Below are 22004 nucleotides of genomic sequence, written 5' to 3' on the forward strand. Positions count from 1 at the left end.
TGGTAATACTAGCCGTCAGTGTAATGCGTGATGATGAATTCAAGGAGAAACTGTAGGGTAGTTGTTGCAGGAATAAAAATGACGCGGTTGCTCTGGTTAGAGTGTTTTTGTCAAGGAACGGAGCCCCTAAGGGCAGTGCCTTCCCGTCGGAATTCAGCTACAGTCGGGTGGTAGGCTAGCAGGATTGCACTCAGATGTCGCGCCGCCAAAGTAGGAGAAGGCACTACCGCACCTACAGTACAGGTACTCCGGCTTCCGCCTTTTCATTATGCCATGCCCAGGCTCACCCTGGCCGCACGTTTGACAGTCCGCCCGAGCCGTCCTACTTCCAACCGTCAAAATTTCCATCGATTCTGGCCATACGTTACACGGGCAGGCAAGACACACAAAGCTCCTATGTGTACGATTTATAGTTTTCTGGTCCTCCGCCATAGCCCCTGTCTCCCTGTCTCTTTTACTAACAGGCTTATGCACCGATCTATCAAAGTTTCTCGCGTTAGCATCGGATTCTATAGCTGCTCATGCGCCTAAAGGTCCCAAGAAGCGAAACTTTGACATACCTGCCAAACATCCAACCCAACCCCAACCTCATTCGGCCCTCCAGTGGCATACGCAACAGCCGAGTTCAACCACTCGTACTTTGGGCTCGCCGTCTCGAACAGGATGTGCACATGAGGCGCGTGTCCCTTCTCGAAGATCAAGATCGTGGCGTTGTCATCGGTGTGCAACGAGTAGAGGGCGTCTGGGCTGAACACACCCTGGCGTGAGGTCAGGCCCCAGTCGAGACCCTTTCCAACTGTCCCTATTTGTGGTATTAGCGACACAACATTCGTTTGAACGGGTCGCAGTTCCTACCACTGATCTTCGGGCCTACAGCATTCCCGCCCGAGATTGTCAAGAGATCCCTTGTGCCGTAGGGGACAGAACCGATGGAAATGGGCTCCGCGAATGTCAGGTTAACGCTGAAGAGGTAGGTTAGGGTCGGAGGGGCGGGATCGACAGCTAGCACTGCCACAGCGAGGGCACAGAGGGCAGATAAACTACTAAGGGATAGCATGATGGTGACTGAGTGCTGGCTAGGTAACAAAGGGTTGGTTTGGAGCCAACTCCAAAGCTCAGAAAGGAAGCAACAATGATCATTTATACTTGCTGTTTTTCATGTGACCCTGTCAGCACTACGAGCCGCCACCTCATATCCTCCCGCGTTCGCACAACAGAGTAGCTAACGGCTAAACTGGAACCACAACAGAACCCTGCAGTGATTAGGTGCCCTCTTTTGCCTGAAGCAACCAGCACATACATCGCAGTCAGATCTGTCTCGCACATCACCGGGAATCACAAGAGTCCGAGGAGATAGATCACCTCGGGATGAGATCGCCTTGTTCCTGCAGGTAATATCTGAAGCGAGTCGGTTCCTACATACATCCGTGGGACAGTTGGGCCTAGAAGTTCCTATCAATACGCCAAATATCATCAGCGAACAGCTAAAACAATTCATGAGGATACATTATCGTATGCGCAAAAGAAACCGAAATCAATTGACCATCTCCTCTACTAAACGCTCAAAGCTATCGATGCCAAAGATAGGAATCCCGTTCCCATCCTATGCGACCAGTCTCAGGCCAGCCACTCCACTCCCATGAATTACTTGCCCATTCCAGACGGGTGTCGACATGCCCCCAAATAGCACCCGATCCTCCTCCCCCAGATCTCAATCGGATACCATCAGTTCCATGCCTACTCATTCATCTCCCAAGCAAGATCCATATCATCGCCATTGTTGGTATTCCCCGGTAGTCAGGGAAGCTAGAGCCAGACCCAAGAACCCTGGATGCGGCCACGGCCGAGATCAGCGAGCTGCGAGAAGGCAGCGGGGCTGAGATCCAAGCTGCCGGCGGAGCAGGCAGGGCAGCGGTCGACAACGGCGACCTCGACGGACTTGCCCTCGAAGCTGGCGCGGAGGCGGCGACCGCAGAGGGGGTTGTTGTTGGGGTTGCCGCCGGGGGTCCGGGGGTCGAAGTCGGCGTGGGAGAGAGCGACGACGAACTCGCTGTCCTGGTGGAGCTGGGCGCAGGCGCCGAGGCCGACAGAGGAGCCTGTCTAGGTGGTGGTTAGTAACTGGCATTTAGAGTTGTTTGAGATATAGAGTGGACATACTGTAGTGGGTGAAGTCACCGGAGGCGGCGGCGGCAGCGTTGGTAGGGGCAGCCATGGCAGAGGAGGCGAAGATGGCGACGAGGCCAGCAGTGAAGGTGGTGAAAGAGACCATTTTAACGGTTGTGGAAGGTTTGTTGGTTCTAAGGGGTGAAGGTGAGTTGTGAGAGTTGCTTGAGAGGTCTCAAAGAGTGAAGTGATGGATGTTACTGCGTGGTGAAGAAGAGAAAGGGGAGGCAGTAGAGGTAGGAGAACGATGTCTTTATTGGTTTCTGAAAGAAGTCTCTGGGGGAGGGCGTCGAAGGTCACAATGGGTCATCTGGAGCCCATCCGTACGTACCCCACTGCTTGGGTCAAAGGAAAGGAGCGGTAATACAGGAGATAGTGGGTCTGTACTTGGGATGAGGCCGGCTATCTCTATCCCGAGGTCTCTTTCGGGAGCCATAGGGGGTCATTCCGTTTGCTGCGCCAGGTTCATTACTTAGGATGATCGCCTGGAGTCTTTGTTTCGGAGCTCCTGGAGGTCACGGTAACCTCAGCCCAATGGAGATCGAGATATCAACAAATTCCAGTACAACGGAAAGCAGTGGTCATTTAGTATCTGAGACCCTGCACATTCATTTCTAGTTGCTCCTCCTTTTCCGCCGACAGTCACACCCTGCCGTTTGGGGCCGTAAGACCCCGCCTGACGCTCTGTTGAATCCCGATATCAAGAGCGCTGCTCCGGCTTGCTGGAGCAAATGGCAGAAGAATAAAGAAGGGAATCAGATAGTTTGGGGATCTCGTCTGTTGAGGGTGTCATCTTTCAGCTTGGAGCTCTCATCTGGTTGCTGATAGCTCACGAGAGACTCGAGCGTGGGTTAGGGTTGATGCCTCAAGCCCCTTTTTCTTTGTTTACAGCTGTGGATCCATACTTCCATCACGACGGCAACGTCCCTTTTGCTGATGTGACACTAGACGTGGAATCATTTCAGGGACTTCTTCAACAACGATTGTCTAAGTTCTTACCATGTATCCAATGCTACGATCGATCTTTGATATTATTCCACCACGAAATACCCAACCTAACCATTATCCATCCAGCGCCGCCTCCAGCGTCATCTTACCCCAAAGCCAGTCATCCACCTCCGACCCCTCCATCCTCGCCACCTCATCAGGGGGAGACCTACCCCTCAACTGCCACGACGCATGCTGAGAAGGGTCCTCCACATACCCCCCAACTTCGCAACCTCAAGACTATCCTCCCCCTCAATTACAACCCTAACCTCGAGCGCCCGCTGAGCAAAGATATTGGCCCTCCTCTCATCCGCATACATACACGCAATCCGAAACGCAACAACATGCACCTTCGGAATCGACTGATCCCAGATCCCCTCCTCCCTAAAAACCGCAAACATCTCCCGCAACAGCGCCAGCGCCTTTGCGTAATAGAACGTCCCATTACCATCCTCGAGTTCATGCTCAATCGCCGCAATCTCCAACAACCACATATTGCTCTCCTCGCTCGCCCCCGGCGGCAAACCACACAGCTCGCACTCGCAGTGAAAGAAGAAGCAATCCTCCAAAACCTTTTGGCGGTGCACCCGCGGTCCAGTCTGCGTCATGTACGAGACGGTGAGCTCCTCCCCGTCTTGAATATCCCTCAGCGCGTGGATGGTCAACCGCTCGGTCTTGTTATTCCAATTGTAATGTGTGTTGGGCCGGCAAGAGTGATCCATGCGAGACATCTCAAGGAATAGCCCACCCTCCGGTTCGTGGGTGCCAAAGAGGAGGACGTTGGTTTTGGCGATGCCGAAGATGGGCCTGACACCCGATTCTTTGCTGTACGAGTTGCGCAGGGAGACGTAGGCACGCTTCTGGTCCTTGATTAGGTGGTGAAGCTCCGAGACGATGAGCGCTTCTAAGACGTCGGGACGTATTTCGACAGATGAGACCTGGAATAAGGGCGCTTCGGAGAGGATGCGGGTTCCTTTGGGGATTTTGGAGGTGGCGATGAGTCCTCTGCCTTTGCCAGGGACTTCGCGCATGACGTAGGATTTTGTGGCGGCTTTCTCCATTGTGACTTGGAGATGTCCGGAACGTCGATCGATTGAGAGCGTAGCCAAGTCACCTCCTGTCAAGCAATCGATAGTGATCTTGAGAACCTGGGGAGGACACGAGAGGAGTCGGGATGCTGAAGAAAGAAGTTTTTGTGGCCCGTTCTTGATATTTCAGTATCGGCTATGTAGCAGGGAGGAGCAAGATGGTGTTCAGCCCATCGGCAGGCCAGAAGTCTTTTATGTTGGCAGAAGGGATCAAACCATCTTTCACTCGAGTCGGAGACGTGCCTTTGTTTGCTACCAAATACCGGTGGATGTTTGCCAACAAAATTTAGACAGATCTTGTCGGCCCTGTTCAGGTCAATGTTAGTGTACCCATCCGTAGATAGGTATGTAAGAAAGAGTAGCACATGAAAAGCGCTTACGCCGTAAGGTCAATCAGAAATACTCAGTGGTTGCAACCTAGGGGCTGGGAACACATGTTTGTATTTGAGTCCTCTAGTCTGATCAATATCTCCATCTTATCTCACTGATTTCTTCGGAACGCCTCCTACGCCCCCATTGATCAAGGTGCAGTTTGTGATATTCCTTATCCTGAGTCCAATCGTCACAATTGCAGACGTACGCGAACTCGATTCTCAATGCACAATCTTCAAATGACGCCAGTATAGATCCTTGCGAGACTTTCTCTAACCACCCAGCACATTTACATTTCGGGATGTTGTCATATCGAACTCGTGGGTATCGCTGGTGGTTGAGGGGAGGGGTCGGTTCGACACTTCTTGGTTGGAGAAGGAAACCTCAGGAATGGCAGAAGAAAGCTGATTCTCTTCCTGCGTCGGCATACCCGCGATAATAGATAACTGTTGAAATTGCCCTGCGTGGGATTCAACCACCTTGGCTTGCTTTGGTATCCCGATTTCAGGAGATGGCTTCTCGCCTCGGCCCCTCTTTGGTCGACCGCAAGCATGAAAATGGTGTTCGTGGTATGCTCTATCTTGTGTAGAACTAACCCCCGTGAGCGGCAAGACGTTCGAAGGGCTGTAACTTCCAGGTGCAGTATACAGCCCAGCCTGCCGGTATTCTGCCAGCCAAACAACAGGAATGTAAGAAGTAATCGAAGAGAGACGCTTGTAGGGATCGCAGCTTGTCAGCCCGCTGACATCCGTCGGGTATTTCTTGTCCCAGATCAGATCACCTTCCCGGTCATCGGGTACATTGGTTCCAAAGCTGGGTAAGCAGGTTGTCAATACGTAATATACAAATGCTGTGCCCCTGATCCCATGGCGACGTACCCGTCATTCTCCATTCCAACCATATATGACATGGACTGTCCACAACCAGTATTTGCCTGCACCAGACGCCGATTAGTCGGGACGATTCATAAGCACCATTCGATATCCATAGATACATTCTGATCCCAACCCGAATCCTCGTCCTGTTGGGATCTCTTTGATGATGAGACTTCCTTATCAGAATTCTCCACTCCGTAGTTGTCTTTATGGTGGCGAAGTGCAAGCAAGGCAACTTCTACATGATGGCGTCCGATATGCCGTGTATAGTCCCTCAGGCCAGGTAGTTGTTCTTGACACAGGAGGCAAATGGAAACTGTCTCAGAAGCATGCGGGATTCCTCTCAGAGCCTTCTCGACCTCATAACTTTCTGAGCGCAAGGTGTCATGGGCATTGTCTATATGTTCCTTGAGCATCCTCGCTGATAAAAGCGTCTCGTTGCATTCGAATGGGCAGAACCAAGAGCGCCAGTGCTGACTTTCGACATGATTTACCCATTCTTGACGTGTGGTATAGTGTGTTTTTGCAGTTTCGCAATCCGGCTCTATGCATACATAAGGCTTGAGGTCGCCAAACACATGTCTTCTGTAATGTTGTGTCGAGGGAAATCTTTTGCTATTTCGGACTCTCTCCGGGGTTGTCGCAATAGCAAGAGGCACCCCACCCACTTTGCTGTTTATGTTATTTTCAATTACACGCTGGTCGAAAATGGAAATCAGAAATAAAATCTGCGGCCAAAAGATACTTAGGGCTTCAGGTCAATACAAACAGCGTAACGGGCTGAGCCCTGTGGTGGCTTCGGCAACCCGCGGCTGTGGTGGACCTGCCGGGTAGGGCGTGGTCTCACCGACAACCCCTGATGAAGCTATTCCCACTTCGCGGGTAGCGCGTGCGTGCCTCGAGCTCCTTAGCGAACTAGGTGAATCTCCCGATAACCCGCAGGTTACTTTACGACTTTTTCTCGGCTAATCTAAGCTTCCTAGTATCAAGCGCAGTCGCGCCCTGAAATCGATTCTTCGCCGTAAACCCAGGCAGGTTTTCCATTGAACCACCCATAACACAAGGGCCTTTGGCCCCTTTTAGCGCCGCTCACAGTGAACCCTAACCCTCACAGCGCTTCAAACCCAAACGCATCTAGCAGCATCCAGAAGCCAACTCTATCAAGGCACCTATCAAGCATTGCGACTAGTGCGCAAATGAAGCCCGGCCCGATATTTGGTGAGCGGCCGGTGATGGGGGTAATTGGGTCGCGATCGAGACCTGATGCTGGACCAGGTCTCTGGATGGTCATATGACGCAGCAATATGGAACTTACCAGGATCTGTGCCAATGTGTCGATACGACATATTACGACCATCAGCGGAGTTCATGGCTTAGCTAGCCCTCAAGCTCTCGCTAGAGATGACGTGTGGCTACAACGCCCCGAAGCTTGGTAGGGTCAATGGAACGTCGGTTAAACACAAATCGGGCAACTGACTGGGGACAGATTGTCGACTTGGTCCACTCTAGAGGTGAATACGAGGGCTGAGTCCACCAATCATCATCGTTATCGCTTTGCACCTAGGTATTTGCACTGGTAGTTAAATGCTGCGGTCCTGCTTTGTTTCTCTAGTACCTTCACTTTTAAGCAATAGTCCTTCGCAATCGGCTCAAGCACAAGATAGCTGGCTCACACTCACTAGACTGAACAACTTTCAAACCACATATTCAATTCACCGCACTCCAGCCCGCCAATTGCCAAAATGAAGCTCTCACTTCTTGCACTGGCCAGTGCTACTTCCGCGGCCGTCATCACCACGCGCGATGTTGTTTTCGAAGCCCGCAACTTCACCGCCAGCTGCGTCCCTCACAGCGCCATGTGCTTGTAAGCAATCCCCCCCCCTTGAACTCTCACCACAATTCCTTCCTATCCAACACGTTAATATTAACACGAGACAGCTACTCCCTAAATGCCTTCATGCCTGGAACCATGGACACCCTAGGCTACAACTGCACCGCCTCCGGTGTGGGTGGCGTGGGAATCCTCCCCGAGATCAAAGGTGGCACCTGCCCTCCGTCATCGCGTACTTTCGACGTCCTCCGAAACGAGACCGGTATGACCGTCATCGTCAGTGTTCAAGTCTCTCGTCTTAGCTACACCAGGGGCGCGCATTTCATCCCAAGTGAGCAGATCCAGATCATCAAGGGCGTTACTCCGACTGGGGATTACACGGCCTATGTTGGACCCAAGGACTTTCCGCTGGAGCGGATATGGTAGTGCAGGGATGATGGACGTTGAATGCGGGGCATAGATATGCAAGATGTTCGTGATCATGCAGCACATTGTCACCTGTGGATTTCAGCTGCGTGCAGACGTTATGATAATATGTATCACCTCGTACTCGATCCCGCGGTAGAACCAAAAATGAAAAAAATTGAAAATGAAAATCGAAAGAACAAAAAAGGCAAACAGAATACACTGCCTGGTTGCTCGAAGGAGATCACTTGGAGCTCCCATGGTAAGGTTAACTGGAATCTAACAGTTACCAAACGCAACAATAGTGAGTGTTCCACCGCTGGTAGTCAAATGCTTGGCCTAAAATAAAGAAAATAAAGGTTTGTACTACCGTAGAATCTCGCGAAAGTCGGATTTTCCTTGTGGCTGGACCTAATAGATGAGCGAATCGTGGTTTTCGGCGATAAGTCTGAGTAGTGTGGAGCAGAATGGCATCTCAGATATCACGGCAAGGCTCGTGTGAGCAGTATGGAGTTGATAGGAGAGCTGTGTACTGGGGTGGTAGTTAAGGTGGATGCTTGAGAGCTTAGTAAGTGGGTTTGACATGCGGATGGAATGCTATGGTGGGATATAAATACGGTCCTGTACGCTCCTTTTGAACTTTTCCTTTTGTTTAGTTACTATTATCAGTTCAATATATGCTTTAAGATAACTGCGTGGGCTCTAATCTCCATAAGTAGTATGTTGAGATGCGTTTGTACGGGCGCATCTCCAACATGCTAGGCTTACATAGTATGGATATGCGAGTGTTGCTATTTGTCCTAGACCTTAAGAATGTACGTAAGGATTAACATCCACTTAGTACCCCAAGGCATTAATTACTCTATAAAAAACTAAGAACAGCCAGCAAACGGGAGACCGATGTCACCTTGTTCTAAACATTACCTTGTCTTGGGTCAACATCTTGCAGACTCACCAAGATGGTCCACGGCGTCTCCACACAACACGACGAACGATAGGACGGTCGCAAGTTGCAACCTGCGGTGTCTAGCACGGAGAGCGTGGTGCGCTCTTTACTCGACGCTTGCTCTCAGTTTGAGGGGCCCTTGGAAGAATTCGGCCAGAGGAGAGTGGCCATCCTGCGCATTGATATCTGCGCCCTTCTCCACCGGCATCTGGGCGACCTTCTTGTAGCCTCCAGAGGAAGTGGCCTGGAGTTGGGTCATGGAGCTCGGCCGAGATGTCGGTGTCAGGAGCAACGCCTGATTGATGTATTTTAAATCTATCCCCTGCGCTACAATCGCAAGAACCCAGTTTCCACCTACACATCAGGGTTGGCCTCCAAAAACTCTATCAAACTCGTGACTTTGACACCCAGGCGGTCGTTGTCGAGGTCACGGAGCGCAAAGGTTCCATCAAGCTGATACAGCTGATAGAACAACCCAATGTAGCTCCCGTAGTCGCTGTAAGCGCCTTGGCTCCTCGCCGCAAGAGCTGTCTCCCTCAACTCATCCAAACTTCCCTTCATGTTCATATGAACTTCTGTTCCCCGGACCTCCTTGTAGATCCTCGCAACGTCGTTCGCTGAGTACTCACCCGAGCACACACTCCAGAATCCTCCTTGAGAAGCATTTTCCTGCTCAAGAATCACAGTCGTGAACTCCGCGGCGTCACGCTCGGTTGTGAGGTTCCATTTCTCGTTTCCTGTGCCCCAGACATCCATAGCCTTGCGCTCAGGGTCCCAGACGCCGTTGTGGGCCGGGGAGAAGGTGCCATGGCCAGGAACGGAAAAGAACACCTCAGTAAGTGCGCCCGTCAGGATGTAGATCGGTTTAATCATGGAGCTCAACTGGACCTGCTGGTGGAAGCAGAGGCAGGGGTCATAACTTTGGTGCATGCCCAACTTGATTTGTCTCCAGTCGCAGTTCCAGGTGGCGGCCACAAAACGCTGTATGCCAGCACGTTCCGCGGCACGTAGGAGGATCAACTGGCCATCCAGGTGCAATTCGGGCATTCCCTGGTACGCGCAAATGACTGCGTCGACTCCATCACAAGCGCGTTCGATGGCTTCGATGTCGTAGTAGGTCTTGAGCTCCATAAAGCTATGGAGCTTTTCTTTGCGGGCAGCATCTAGCTTGGATGGATTGCGTGCAAGACCACGAATTTGGTGACCGTGAGCGAACAAGGCGTCGATGAGGTTGAGGCCGAGATTGCCCGTGACGCCAGCAACGAGAACAAGCATGGAGAGTGTAGGTGTGAATGTTGTAGACTTGAATTATGATTGCGAATAGAGAATAGATCTGATGTCCTAATATGTAGCATTCTTTATAAATAAATGTTGCTTCGTTGCTGTGGAACGTATGGTCCTGGAGCAAAGCTAACCTCGGAGTTAACGAAGAATGTCCAAGGTCAAGACTCGGAGAGATTGCTAAGCATAGGCGGAAAGGGCCGAACGATCTTCCTACCATGATAGTACAGGTACAGTAACCAAATCGCTGATGACCCACTTTACAATGCATTTGTTTAAATCTGCACAGTCCATTGCTATTCAGGGAAAACTGAAGCAGTCTCTGACTAAGAACAAAGGGGCTAGTTACGTTTAGGCTCCATCCTAACAAATCAGGAAGAGATGACAAATCAGAATCGAAGACGGCTGATATAATGAGAAATAGGGCGGGCAGGCGCCCGAAGCTAGGAACTTAAGTTTTGCCGTAAGCTTCGCGCTTGAGTCATGTCGGCGTAACTATTCGTTCCATATGCGCTAATAGTAGCGGCGACGGCCTAGGACCTATTACCTACTTAAAGCTATTTGGCCCTCGCTGTCTAACTATCTTGATTCATGTGGCTTAAGGCTCTCGACATTACAGTACATCTTCCATTCGTATGTTCTCGTTATAACTCTAGTTTTTATACCACAGCATCATTCTCATTTCCAAAACCTCTACCATGTCCGACCAAAACTTGGTTCACTACGTCACCGTCACGCGCGATATCGATGCACCAATCGGTGAGGTATGGGGTATTGTGGCTGGATTTGGGGCTGAACGCCCTTGGTATCCAGGTGCTAAGAAAGTCAGCCTAAAAGGCTTCGGGATTGGAAGTGTCCGCACCTTTACCTACGAGTATCCTGCCGGCAAGAACAAAGGAGAAGGATATGTTTTCACCGAGGAGTTAACTGCATACGATGCCGACAAGCACTCTATGACCTTTAGAGTCAGGAGGCCCGATTACCCGGACATGATTGCGTACGGAACAACTGTTCTGGACTCTCTCGGGCCTACGAAAACGCGCTTCCGTTGGATCGCTGAGGGTGGTTCTCTGCCTGAGGAGTACATGAAGGTTCTCCAGGAGGATCTGAACGAGCGTTTCGATGGTCTCATTGTTGCTATTGCCAACCAGTTGGTTTAGTACGTACCCACAGTCAAAGCTTTTAGAACGAACTCGTCTAACACTAAACGTCGTCAGGGATGGAATGTTTTTAAAGCGGCTAGTTAGCTGTTACTGAAGAAGGCTCAGGACTTGTTATGGACGTGTTTTGTTCCAACGTCGGCATTGGCCGGCTGATGACTTCAGCCTTGCAGCTGCCGACCGGCTCTACGGGACTACATCTTGTTGGATGTTGTGGATACCTCGGCAGCTCGGAACAGTTGGATCTGGGTGGAACCTGGTGGCTGGGCACTCGGGGGTTCGCGGCACATAGCTATTTTGCAGGGTCTGGGAGCATCCCACGCAGTTTGATCGAAACACAGTTCTCTGGCACCATCTCGATCATGACTACCTTCAGTTGAAACCTCTGAGCTGCTCTCAAGCACCCCAAAACCTCGCTGTTGTAAGCTCCCATTTGTGATAACCGTGGAATCGTGGCCGTTGGGGGTTGTCGCCTTTGTCGAACCTTGGCGAGCTAACGCACTGCAAGGATCCATTTGGGCCGTTGTGGAAAGATCCGATCATTCACAGCAAGGTCAGGGGTCGGCTGTAGAAATCACATGGTGTGTTCGAACAAAACATTCAAGACCTGAAGGAAGCTGTGGAGGAGATCCAGGAAAAGCTAAAGATTGAGAGAGACGATAAAGTAAGGTATCTAATCGAATCTATTTAATTAAGTGCTAACTTCCAGGGAGATTGGAAAGACACCATGAACTTCAACCGTGTGACGTTTCTGCTCTACCAGTCAACCTACCAAGCTACCAAGATCTTATTGACCGAATGAGACACGCCGTTTCGAGTCTTGAAAGTGTCATGTCCTCCAATGCGAAGTTGGGGCCAGAACGCCAGCAACGATCGCAGCGCAAAATTCTCAAACTTGGCCGCCGCATAGCGAACAGTCTGCTCGATGCTTTTCGCTTAGCGATTTCTTGTGACTGCCAGATACCGCACGACGTGGGTGTGCAGTTGTCGTGCACCCCAATCACCGTGCCCGGAGACAACGATGACATGATTCTTACCAGTCTTGAATCCCACGTGGTCCTATCATACGCAGCGCCGAATCAAGATTCACATCAACCAGACAACCCATCCGGGATAATATGCAACAAGAAATGGCGTGAGCTTCTCGTTCAACAGGAAGCTCGCCTCCCCAGGCTGGCAACAGCACCCTCTCCAAACATCCTTCCCCTCCAGTCCGCTAGAGGCAGAAGTGTCAGATTTATGACGGAGACGGGCTTGGAACCCAAGAGTCATTCAACTGGTCAGACATTTCCCCATGCATCATTTCGCTCAAGCGTCCGGTTTGCTTCTCGCACTCGCAATTCTCCGTCCATGACGTTGAGGAGAGCAACCCCATCCTCAAATTCCAGAGTCGACTGTCTGCCCGGTTTTGCGACAACATCTACAGCAACCCCCACGATACAAGAAATGTGCGGAATGATGCGTAAAATTGGGAACCCACTGGTCGGGGAATGCTGTGGCTGTATATTTGACTGTCTTACTCCGAGAGGAAACAGATACAACATCCGCCCCCACAGTAGCCTTGGGGAGAAAGGAAGCTGGTCTTTGGTCTCCTTGAAGACAGTTTTGTCTGATACTCAGCGACGACAGCTTGCTATCAACAACCTCTCATACAGGGCAAAACTCGAACTGGCAACGGCTCTCGTCTCCAACATCCTCCAACTATACGGTACACTCTGGCTTTCTCACCCACCAACACATGATGGTATATTTGTAGCCCAGCACCAAGGCGTGTACTCATCCCAGCAGGCCTTCGTACTAACAAAGCTCCCTGCCACAACAAGCACCGCAAATATAATACCCACGCCCTCCACTGAAAATCCCATACTCTTCGCCTTGGGGGTTCTCCTGATGGAGCTTATGTTGAACGAAACCATCAAAGAAGTCACGCGAAGCCAAGAGGTGCTATTGCTGGATACGGTAAACACCCGGTGCGGCAACAATTACTCTGATGCTGTCTGACTGTGCCTAGAATCTGACAACAACTATGTGACAGGAGGTTGTCGTATGGATGATGTGGTTTTTCAGAGGAAGGCCTTGGCAGTTATGAACAGCGTCTCGGTATGTTCCTGTCCGGGGCCAGCCCCACTCCTCGGCGTGACACGGCAAGGCTCGGGCAACTGCACTCTACCCAGCTCCCCTTGCAAAGCGTCGAACACTACCATGGAGACACAATTACAACTGTTATGAAACGGTATTTTAGTGCACAGAATAGCAAGGAGCCAGCACCTTTGTCACGATGGGAGTGTGTGTCCGAGTGGGCAGAAAGTGAAAGCTTCCACGGCAGCACCACACCTACGGTGGGCAGAGTTGTGACTTTTCCCCCGACCGTTGAAAGCTTTCGACTCATATCCACCAAGTTGAATGTGTGCCGAGTATCTATACTTGAACCACAATCTTTTATTTATTAATACTGTCGAGCCTCCACCACCTAGGCACCTCTTAGTGGTGCGAATATGATCTGGACCGCCTGGATCGTCTCGCCTGGAAATCAACCGATTGGACGACAGGGTAAAGACCAGCACTCTGTGCAAGTGCCGAGATATCAAAGCCCCTACGGACAAGCATTGGATATTGTGATTAGATTAACCAGGATGTATCACCAAGATAATGATTGACACCCCAGCTCTCCAGTTGAGTTCAGAACTGGGTATAAACCCACTGTTGCCTGTCGGTAAGAGATCCGAGTCTGTTCCCTCCATCAGCCAAAATAATAATCCATCATTCAGAGAGGTTTCTAGCTACTCGTCACCAGACCGTCATGGCTTGGTCCATCCTAGCGCTCGCCGCGCTCTTTGTAGGCGCGGAAGCAGCCACCCTCGACCTTCGCCAAAGCGCCCGCGGTTCCGATTTCCTCCGCTTCAGCTGCTCCCAGCTCGTCGTCGAGCGCGCCGACCCCATCGTCAACCCCGGCCAGCTCTTCTCTCCTCATATGCACCAGATCGTCGGTGGTAATTCCTTCAACGTGACCATGGATCCAGCTACCATCGACCCTCCCAAGCAGTCCAAGTGCACCTCCTGCCGCATGGTCGAAGACTTCAGCAATTACTGGACCGCCTCCATCTACTTCCAGTCCCCTGAAAACGGAACCTTCAAGCGTATCCCACAGATGGCCAACGGTCAGCTCAATGGTACCATCATGGACCAGACAGGCGGCATCACCGTCTACTACATGCGCCCCTTCAGCGGGTCCAATAAGAAGACAACTGTCTTCTCCCCCGGGTTCAGGATGATCGCCGGCAACCCGGTCAACAGAAACAAGGGCACTGGTCCCCTAGTCAACTGCCATCGCTGTCTCGCCAAAAACGACCGGATAAGTGGCGGCAACGGAGCGCCCTGCGATAGGTCTGACACCGCCGAGTTCCCAAACAAGCCCTGCCCCGGTGGCATCCGAGTAACAACCATCTTCCCCTCCTGCTGGGACGGCAAAAACGTCGACAGCCCCGACCATCAAAGCCACGTCGCTTACGCCCCAGGAAACCAAGCCCTTGCCGGTGACCGCTGCCCTGCCTCGCACCCGGTGAGGATTCCGCAGGTCATGTACGAAGTCATGTATGACACTTCTGGCCCGTTCGCCAACCCAGACTACTACAAGAACGGGAAGCAGCCGTTGGTGTACAGCTTTGGTGACAAGACTGGGTATGGAGCTCATGGGGATTACTTGTTTGGTTGGGAGGATGGTGCATTGCAGAGGGCGATGGACGGGTTGGGGACGAACTGCTTTAGCGAGCAGTGTCCTGCGCTGAAGTTGCAAACTCCACAGGCGGCGAATGAGTGTACCAAGCAACAGCAGAGCCGGGAGGATGTTGGGACTAGTACTTGTGAGTTTGCTAAGTCTTTCCATTGGTGGAATTGATGCTAACGTGATCGTGTGTAGGGCTGAAGGAACTTCCCGGTGGTGTTCAGGTGTATTAAGAACGGAGTGCTTCGAAACTTGTCATGGCTAATGTATGGACTTGCTGGATTGTTCAGAGAAGAATGTATTCAGATTGGGATAACTTACCTATCTGTGTCTGTGATTCGTGGTGTCTGTGGTAGAACACGTGCGTAGACCGGCATGTTTTAACCGGTTTTTCGAGACAAAGGTTCAGCAGGCGACCGGCTTGCAATCGCCGGTTAGAGCCCCGCAAGGCAGCCCTATAACTGGCTGGAATTGGAGAATTCCCACTGCGGGTTCTGAAATCGTGAGAAAACACACAAACAACCACAACATCACAACAAGCCCTCGCAAAGGCTGAAAATGCACGCCTTTCGTGACAGTGACTCGCTCATAGGCCGCACTTCACGAAAGACAGAAAATAGATACTATGGGCTCGCAAACCACATAACACACCGTATCACCCTGACCAGAGGGCCAAAATAGGCCTGCACGCGTGCAGGACACCAAAAGTAAAAGAATAAAGAGTCGATGACCTGTCTAAGGTAAAATGCGAGCAAATGGCTACTTTTATACATGACCCCTAAACCCCCTGAGAGTCCCTCCTGAACCACACTGCCACCCATGGACCCACTGGCCATTGCCCACACCCCAGACCAGTACTTGACTTTTCCCATTCAGCATCAACAACTCCCTAGACCCAAAATGACCCTCCCACCACCCCTCGGACGCCTCCGTCTCGCCTCCCCAGAGAACATCCTCCGCCTAGGAGTTGTCTGCACCTCCGGCTTCCGCTACTCGGAGCACTTCATCTGGGAACGCACAGCCCACGACCGGCATCCCCGAAGCACAGTCACCTTTTTCAGACATGAAGTCGCCGAGTTCTTCAAAAACCCCGAGTTCATCGCTCTCGTTGCTGTCGATGCCCACGACCCTGATGAATCCTCCAAACCCGAAGCAATCAAATTCGTTGACAACGGTTGGACACCGCCGCCAGCGGGGACACCCGTGGTAGTTGGCTTGGGGATTTGGAGACTGCAGCCTGGCTCCTCCAGAGTTGGAAGTATCAGAATGAAACGGGTAGGTATGCTCCTCGTAGGGATCAAGATTTCGCTGTTCTAATTGAAGTGGAATAGGTCCGTACCCGGAGTTACCGGACCATAACTTTAAGGGCCTTAACCAAAAGCGCTCCAAGGCGTTCGAGGATGCCGCTATCGAGGTAGGTAAGCGGAACTCACTTGTACCTCTACACCCTAAAATAAAACAAGATCTAATAGTCTAGTACAAATACTTCGACAGCTTTTTCAATACAAAGCGTATGATGGTTCGGCTAGCCTATTACGGACGTAGTTATAGTTTAACGATTGCAAAGTGGAGTGTTAAGCTTACGGATATTAATAGTGACAACTAAAGAATAATAATTATAAGTATAGGTATTGAATTATTTTGCTATATTGAGTACAAATAAAGATGTCTTTACAAAGGGTAACGATCGGAATTCAAATGGGGTTATTTCGTGATATTACAACATAAAGCGAAAGTTGAGCGGGATAGCCCTAGGAGCTAGATGATTTAATTGGGTTTGGGAAGATGAGAGTTGATTAACCTTCTGCAAGGTATATCGTTATAGGTATCTAAACGTTTAAAAAATTTCTCTCCCGGCAAGTATATATTAGACCGTTGGTTATTCTCTGCCGTCGACCATTGGAATCCGTCATCATCCCATCCAGCTCCGCCGAGCCCTCAGGGACGTTCCCCTGGTTTCACCGTCCCGTTCTTGCCGGGGATGAGATACGCCAATATTTGAATCCCATCCGCGTGGAAAAATGTTAACCTTTCTGCACAGGTCGCCAGGGTCGAGGGTGTGACGTCTTTTTCGGGGACCGTGCCGCGGAGGGCGAGGAGATTCCATCGTAGTTGGCGCGCATGAGGAAGTAATTTAGGTCCCAGGAGCTCATGTCGTGGCTAGCCGTAACGGTGTGGATGATGTAGCCATCGCGGTCGAGGTATTGGCGGCAGGTGGAGGGGACGGAGGTGCCTTTGCGCTGACAGCGGTTGTACCTGTTGAAAAACTCAAGGGCGTGACCGCCAGCGACGATACCGGCTCTTTGGTCATGGAGGAGGGGAGTGGGGTGGTGTTCGGGAATTGTAGAGCTTGTGGCCCAGGACCTCGAGAGCAATGCCTGTCGCCAGGCCGCCTAGAGATCCGCCAACCTGTTGCTGCGTTAGCAATGTGCCTCTGGTCAGGTGCTGAATGATGGGGCTTGAAGCCTTACAATGACGAAATGCAACCTGTCGGGTTTCTGTGCTCCTGTTATCGTGTCGGTTATCGTGGCCATTGCTTACTCTCCAAAACAGCACAAGTTATGCTTTCCTTTGTGAATGGTCAAATACAGGGAGCGTATGGAATGCCTATCCATGACGGCATCCACCGAGAGCCCCCCACTTATTCATCCTGCCCCAGACTTGTGCTACCTTACCTACCCTAATCTCAACTGCCGGCTTACGACCTTTGTACCGTGTTCGGATAAAAAGTGTTGCTCCGGCTTACTCAAACCATAATCATTGTTCTCTTCTCTGTATGACTTCAAGTCTTGCCCTCCCTCGTCCCACAGTTTAACGTGGTGCCCCCTCAGCAAGCTGAGCATTGATGTTTTCGCCAAGTACCCTTGCTGTGATGGCATCGCCTGATCTCTACAGAGTGGCTGAATACTAGACTGTCACGAATCAATAAAGGCTCTCGTTCCGCGGACAAAATGCCTTGGCCCTTCGTGTCGTTTGGGAAGCATTGAACCAGGCGGTGGTTGCAATGGCTTCAAAAACATCGTATTCCCTTGTCAAAGAAAGTGTGACGTTGGTTGGTCGGCGAATCTTTCGGCGGGATGCGTGTGACAGGCACCGAAGGCAGGTAGGGCTGAGGTTCAGCTCAGCTCACTCTTGGTGTCGACAGCTTATTTGGGCAAGCAGTGCTCACGTTTTGGCAATGCCACGCTGGTGTCTGCCGCGAATATTGCAGCGAACATGCAGTCGACAATTATGTGAATGCAAGCCCTCGCTTGTCAAGCAAACCATTGACAGAGGTGTTCTGGTGGTAGAGCCTTGAAGAATTGAGATATAAGTAACGTAGAGATCCTCGCCATGAGTCTGAAACAGCTACCAATATTCTAACATCTCACAAGATTTCCAGTGCATAAGAATACTTTCAGTGGTGACCAGCATGGCAAACTTAAAGACAATTGTGGCTCTTGCCGTCGTGTCACTTGCTGGCATCAGCGCAGCTGCCGGATGTGCTGCTGACAAGTAAGTTCAAAGCATGACCCGCTTGGTAGCTACCTAGGCTGACACTGAAAACAGTTGCTACCGGGCTCTCTTTCCTTGCCCGTCTCCCTCGGCCGTGTCTGTCGCTTCCGCCTTCTGCGCAACCATCACAGCCTCGGGCACAACTGCCACCAACTATCCTACTCGGGCCACCAACGCCTGCGGGACGACGGCTGATCGGTACATCTCGGCCTGTCAGTGCGGCCCGACATGCTCCTACTCAACCCTTGCCATGGCGACTTCCTCATCGTCCACCACAAATGCCCCGGCGTGTGAGCCGCCTTCCACATCAACCACTTTCACGTCAACCACCTCCACAGCGCCACCTGCCTGCGAGTCAACCCCCGTCAACGGCAACCTCCTATACGGCGACTTTGAGTGCGATTTCACCCCCTGGAACCCCCTTGTATTCGCCCCATATAACGGCGTCTATGGGTACTCAGTCACCACACCCGGCTTCACCAAAGTCAATTCATTCCAGACCCAATTCCTCGGCACTCCCAACTGTCCCACAACTTGTACATATTTGCGTCTCACATCCCCGGTCTTCCCAGTCACTCCGGGGGTCAAATACAAGTACACCTTTGCCACATGGTTCGATGGGATATCCAGAGGGTTTGTGGGCACAAAGATCAACGACCGCGCTGGTAGGACTGTCAGCGCTCTTGATTACCCTGTCACAAATTGGCGATTCCATCAGGTTCCTTTCCAAGCCAACGCAACAGAGAATGAAGCTTCTGTTTTCTTTGAGTGGCTCAATGTCGAGTCTAGACTTGACAGCGTCACCTTTGCCCCCCTGAGCGCTTACTGCGGGAACACATCCCCTGTCGGCTTGCTTCCGGATGGAGAGTTTGAGTGCGGGTTGGGCGCCTGGACGCAGCAGAAGCCTGACCCTCAAGCCACTGCTGGTGTGGTCAACTTGGGTTCTGACAGCTTATACACCAACAGCTTTCCCATGGGTGACTACGCTTGGAGAGTGGTGTCACCTGGTGTTCCCAATCCTGCCAACCAGGAGTTGCATGTCAGTGCGAGGATCATCAGCGGGAGCATGGCAGTGACACCCGGGAAGAAATACTTGGTTTATTTTACGTCTTTTTTCAGCAACCGGACTGTTGGGTCTGTTGGGGTTATGATCAACAACTCGCCGATTTACACGAGGAACCCCAATGATGCTGCGCAGGGAACTCCGGCGGTGTTTTCTCCGAATCATATTATTTGGACTAACATGGCTGGGCTGACAAGTGTGAGTGTCAAGATTGAGGCGTTGGTGTTTGGGGCTGGGACGATTGCGATTGATAGTGTTATGTTTGTTGAGCTGAATGATGGGGTTGTGTAATTGGTGCCTAGGGGCAAATTCAGTATACTAGAGAGATGAGACATTGGGTAGGGCTACTTGTGATTGAATTGGCTCTTTCAGTAGTTTATGCTTGGGTACCTAGTCAATATCAATTACTCGATCTACCATGAAGCGACTTATTGTCCCGCGGTTATCAATCCTACCCTGTGTCACCAGCTTCCTGACACAGAGGAGCACAACAGAGGCAGGTGCTAAGACCTCCCAATTCCAACGCTGTGGAGTCGACGTTGCCACCACGGGCAGCGGGCAACACAGTCTTCGAGCGGGTGGATCATGGACAGTCAACCGGTAAGTCTTGCTGGCACTTGCCATACGTCAAGCACGAAACAGATATCTGTTTCGACAACACAGGAGCTTCCCGTCGCTCTGAAGAGTTTTAAGGACTCAACTTCGTCAACCCAAACTCTCCCCAAACCTCAACTTTCGTCTCACCACCACACCACTCATATCTCTACTCTTTCGCGCCATCGTCTATCAATTTCATAGCACTGTTACTGGCTCTCATTCTTTATTACTTTCGGTACCCCCGACGGTACACTTATCCAATCCCACAATGCCTTCACAGACACTCGCTTTGCTGGCTGGTGCCATGACGCTGGCCACCGTCGGTGCTCAGCTTCCAACATCGCCCATCTTGCCCATTCCATTTCCCCAACCACCATATCACGACTACAGTCCCACCACTGTTCCAACCGAATATGTCTGTGGAAACCAATTCATGACGAATATCGCAACCCCAACTCCACCGCCAAACCGACCGGAAGGGGAGCCAAAGAAGTCCAAGAAGCCCGAGACAGAGGAGGATGACAACTACGAACTCAAAGCTGTCAACACACACCGAACACGCCCCTTCGCCGCTCCCACGGGAAGGTTCAAGTCACTACAGTACCCCTACACTTCGGTAGGGCGTCACATGCATGTTCTCGAACGAACGCCCGCCGACTGCACATCCCAGACCTCTGAACTCACTGTTTTGGCTGCCCAACAGCCCATCTTCCCACCCGAGCTGCAAGATCTCGCCAAGAAGCACAAGGTTTGGTTCAGTGCCTGCGGTCCGACTTTTGAGAACGCTGTTGATTCATCGTTTGATCCCCAAGCTTTTACCCCTGCTTTCGAGGCCTGGTCGGATGCCCTCGCCACCAATCTGAGGAGATTGATGAACGCCTGCCACAGCTCACAAGAGACGGTTGACACCATCAATCGGGACCGGTGCCTTCGCGACTTGCTTGCTCAGCAAGCGCCCGTCATTCCCCTTGGCCCCATTGCGGAAGATCAGGCTACATTCACGACCATGTTCACCCTTGACATTCCTGTCCCAAGTTCTTGCCCGGATCCCGTCACGATCACCAAGACGTCGACGATGTCGGTCACGGCTACTGTCACTGTGGAGGAGAACAAGACCGTGGTGATAGATAAGATGGGCGAAGGTGTTCAGGGGGTTGCCGTGTCGCTGGGTGCATTGCTCACTGGCGTGTTGGCTGGGGCATTCATCTTTGCTCTCTGAGGTGGTGCTGGGGTGATAGAGTCCGGTATCAACATTGCGCAAAATCACGAGATGAGGCAGGGAAATGGGAGAACATGAGGTGTAGTAGCTTTGTAATACCTGTATTGTAGCATTCCTAATGAACAGTAATTCGTTTCTCTCGCGATACGGTGTCATCCTCGTGGTCATGATCGAGGTGGGTGATTTCTGTTGTACTTCCATGTAAATCCTGGTAGCCAATACCATGAGATGTTCGTTTTGTTCAGTTTGGTTTGTTGATCTCGACATGGTGGAACCGGGGTGAGGTTTGACTTTGACTTTTGCAGGGAACGTGGTGAGGCATGGTGCGAGGCGGGGGGTTGCTGCAGGGACGCGCTGGTGAAGAGGAGTTACGTGACAGGAAGTGGAATACTGGTGTGTTTAGCTGGGAGTGTTTTGAAGGGGAGGGGTGACGTCCGTGGGCGGGATGACGCTGGTTGATGGTCTTGAGCTGGTGCATGACAAACATGTGTGACAACGTACAACACGATATTGGGGATAATTCCTTGAATTATGAATTCTGTGGTTGCTGTGTCTGTATGATGGATGTTGACATATTTGCTGACATACTGATGTTGTAACCGAAAGTTCAGGGGCTCAGGGGGACCGGTCAACAGTGTCGTCGTGCCAAGTCCGCAATTGTGTCTTGGCCGCGCCCACCCAAGCCCCCAGCGCTGAACTCAGCAATCGCTACAAATAAAGAAAGTAAGCCGGTGGTGTTCCGAGGTGGTACCTGTTGCAGATAAAGACCATCGTCGATCAAGGCGATCGATCATAAATGCT

General features: G+C 51.4%; 9 protein-coding genes across 9 annotated transcripts; 5 read left to right on the forward strand and 4 right to left on the reverse strand.

The window, feature by feature from the left end:
* Positions 1-454: 454 nt before the first annotated feature.
* Positions 455-1057, reverse strand: QC764_500462 (uncharacterized protein; the record flags this gene model as incomplete). Its single annotated transcript, XM_062947310.1, has 3 exons — positions 455-457; positions 561-802; positions 856-1057. 3 exons carry the CDS (start codon positions 1055-1057, stop codon positions 455-457), a joined length of 447 nt encoding a protein of 148 aa, XP_062798670.1.
* A 488-nt stretch (positions 1058-1545) lies between these two features.
* QC764_500460 (uncharacterized protein) lies at positions 1546-2445 on the reverse strand. The gene is made up of 2 exons (XM_062947309.1): positions 2176-2445; positions 1546-2096 (listed from the first exon to the last, which is right to left on the reverse strand). Exons 1-2 carry the CDS (start codon positions 2267-2269, stop codon positions 1807-1809), a joined length of 384 nt encoding a protein of 127 aa, XP_062798671.1. The 5' UTR covers positions 2270-2445; the 3' UTR covers positions 1546-1806.
* Positions 2446-3326: 881 nt separating this feature from the next.
* QC764_500450 (uncharacterized protein) lies at positions 3327-4211 on the reverse strand (the record flags this gene model as incomplete). Its single annotated transcript, XM_062947308.1, has 1 exon — positions 3327-4211. The coding sequence occupies one exon, from the start codon at positions 4209-4211 to the stop codon at positions 3327-3329; it is 885 nt and encodes a 294-aa protein (XP_062798672.1).
* A 2792-nt stretch (positions 4212-7003) lies between these two features.
* QC764_0075560 (uncharacterized protein) lies at positions 7004-8610 on the forward strand. The gene is made up of 3 exons (XM_062940702.1): positions 7004-7349; positions 7424-8289; positions 8563-8610. The coding sequence occupies exons 1-2, from the start codon at positions 7228-7230 to the stop codon at positions 7740-7742; spliced, it is 441 nt and encodes a 146-aa protein (XP_062798673.1). The 5' UTR covers positions 7004-7227; the 3' UTR covers positions 7743-8289; positions 8563-8610.
* Positions 8611-13908: 5298 nt separating this feature from the next.
* QC764_500410 (uncharacterized protein) lies at positions 13909-15204 on the forward strand (the record flags this gene model as incomplete). The annotated part of the gene is made up of 2 exons (XM_062947307.1): positions 13909-14968; positions 15025-15204. 2 exons carry the CDS (start codon positions 13909-13911, stop codon positions 15060-15062), a joined length of 1098 nt encoding a protein of 365 aa, XP_062798674.1. The 3' UTR covers positions 15063-15204.
* Positions 15205-15648: 444 nt separating this feature from the next.
* QC764_500408 (uncharacterized protein) lies at positions 15649-16435 on the forward strand (the record flags this gene model as incomplete). The annotated part of the gene is made up of 3 exons (XM_062947306.1): positions 15649-16108; positions 16161-16243; positions 16367-16435. 3 exons carry the CDS (start codon positions 15649-15651, stop codon positions 16433-16435), a joined length of 612 nt encoding a protein of 203 aa, XP_062798675.1.
* Positions 16436-16853: 418 nt separating this feature from the next.
* QC764_500404 (uncharacterized protein) lies at positions 16854-17363 on the reverse strand (the record flags this gene model as incomplete). The annotated part of the gene is made up of 2 exons (XM_062947305.1): positions 16854-17207; positions 17301-17363. The coding sequence occupies 2 exons, from the start codon at positions 17361-17363 to the stop codon at positions 16854-16856; spliced, it is 417 nt and encodes a 138-aa protein (XP_062798676.1).
* Positions 17364-18182: 819 nt separating this feature from the next.
* On the forward strand, positions 18183-19828 carry QC764_500400 (uncharacterized protein). Its single transcript, XM_062947304.1, has 2 exons — positions 18183-18324; positions 18379-19828. The coding sequence occupies exons 1-2, from the start codon at positions 18242-18244 to the stop codon at positions 19676-19678; spliced, it is 1383 nt and encodes a 460-aa protein (XP_062798677.1). The 5' UTR covers positions 18183-18241; the 3' UTR covers positions 19679-19828.
* Positions 19829-20252: 424 nt separating this feature from the next.
* Positions 20253-21203, forward strand: QC764_500390 (uncharacterized protein; the record flags this gene model as incomplete). Its single annotated transcript, XM_062947303.1, has 1 exon — positions 20253-21203. One exon carries the CDS (start codon positions 20253-20255, stop codon positions 21201-21203), a length of 951 nt encoding a protein of 316 aa, XP_062798678.1.
* Positions 21204-22004: the final 801 nt, after the last annotated feature.

The sequence above is a fragment of the Podospora pseudoanserina genome, chromosome 5 (assembly GCF_035222485.1).
Source record: "Podospora pseudoanserina strain CBS 124.78 chromosome 5, whole genome shotgun sequence".
Classification (NCBI taxonomy): Eukaryota; Fungi; Ascomycota; class Sordariomycetes; order Sordariales; family Podosporaceae; genus Podospora; species Podospora pseudoanserina.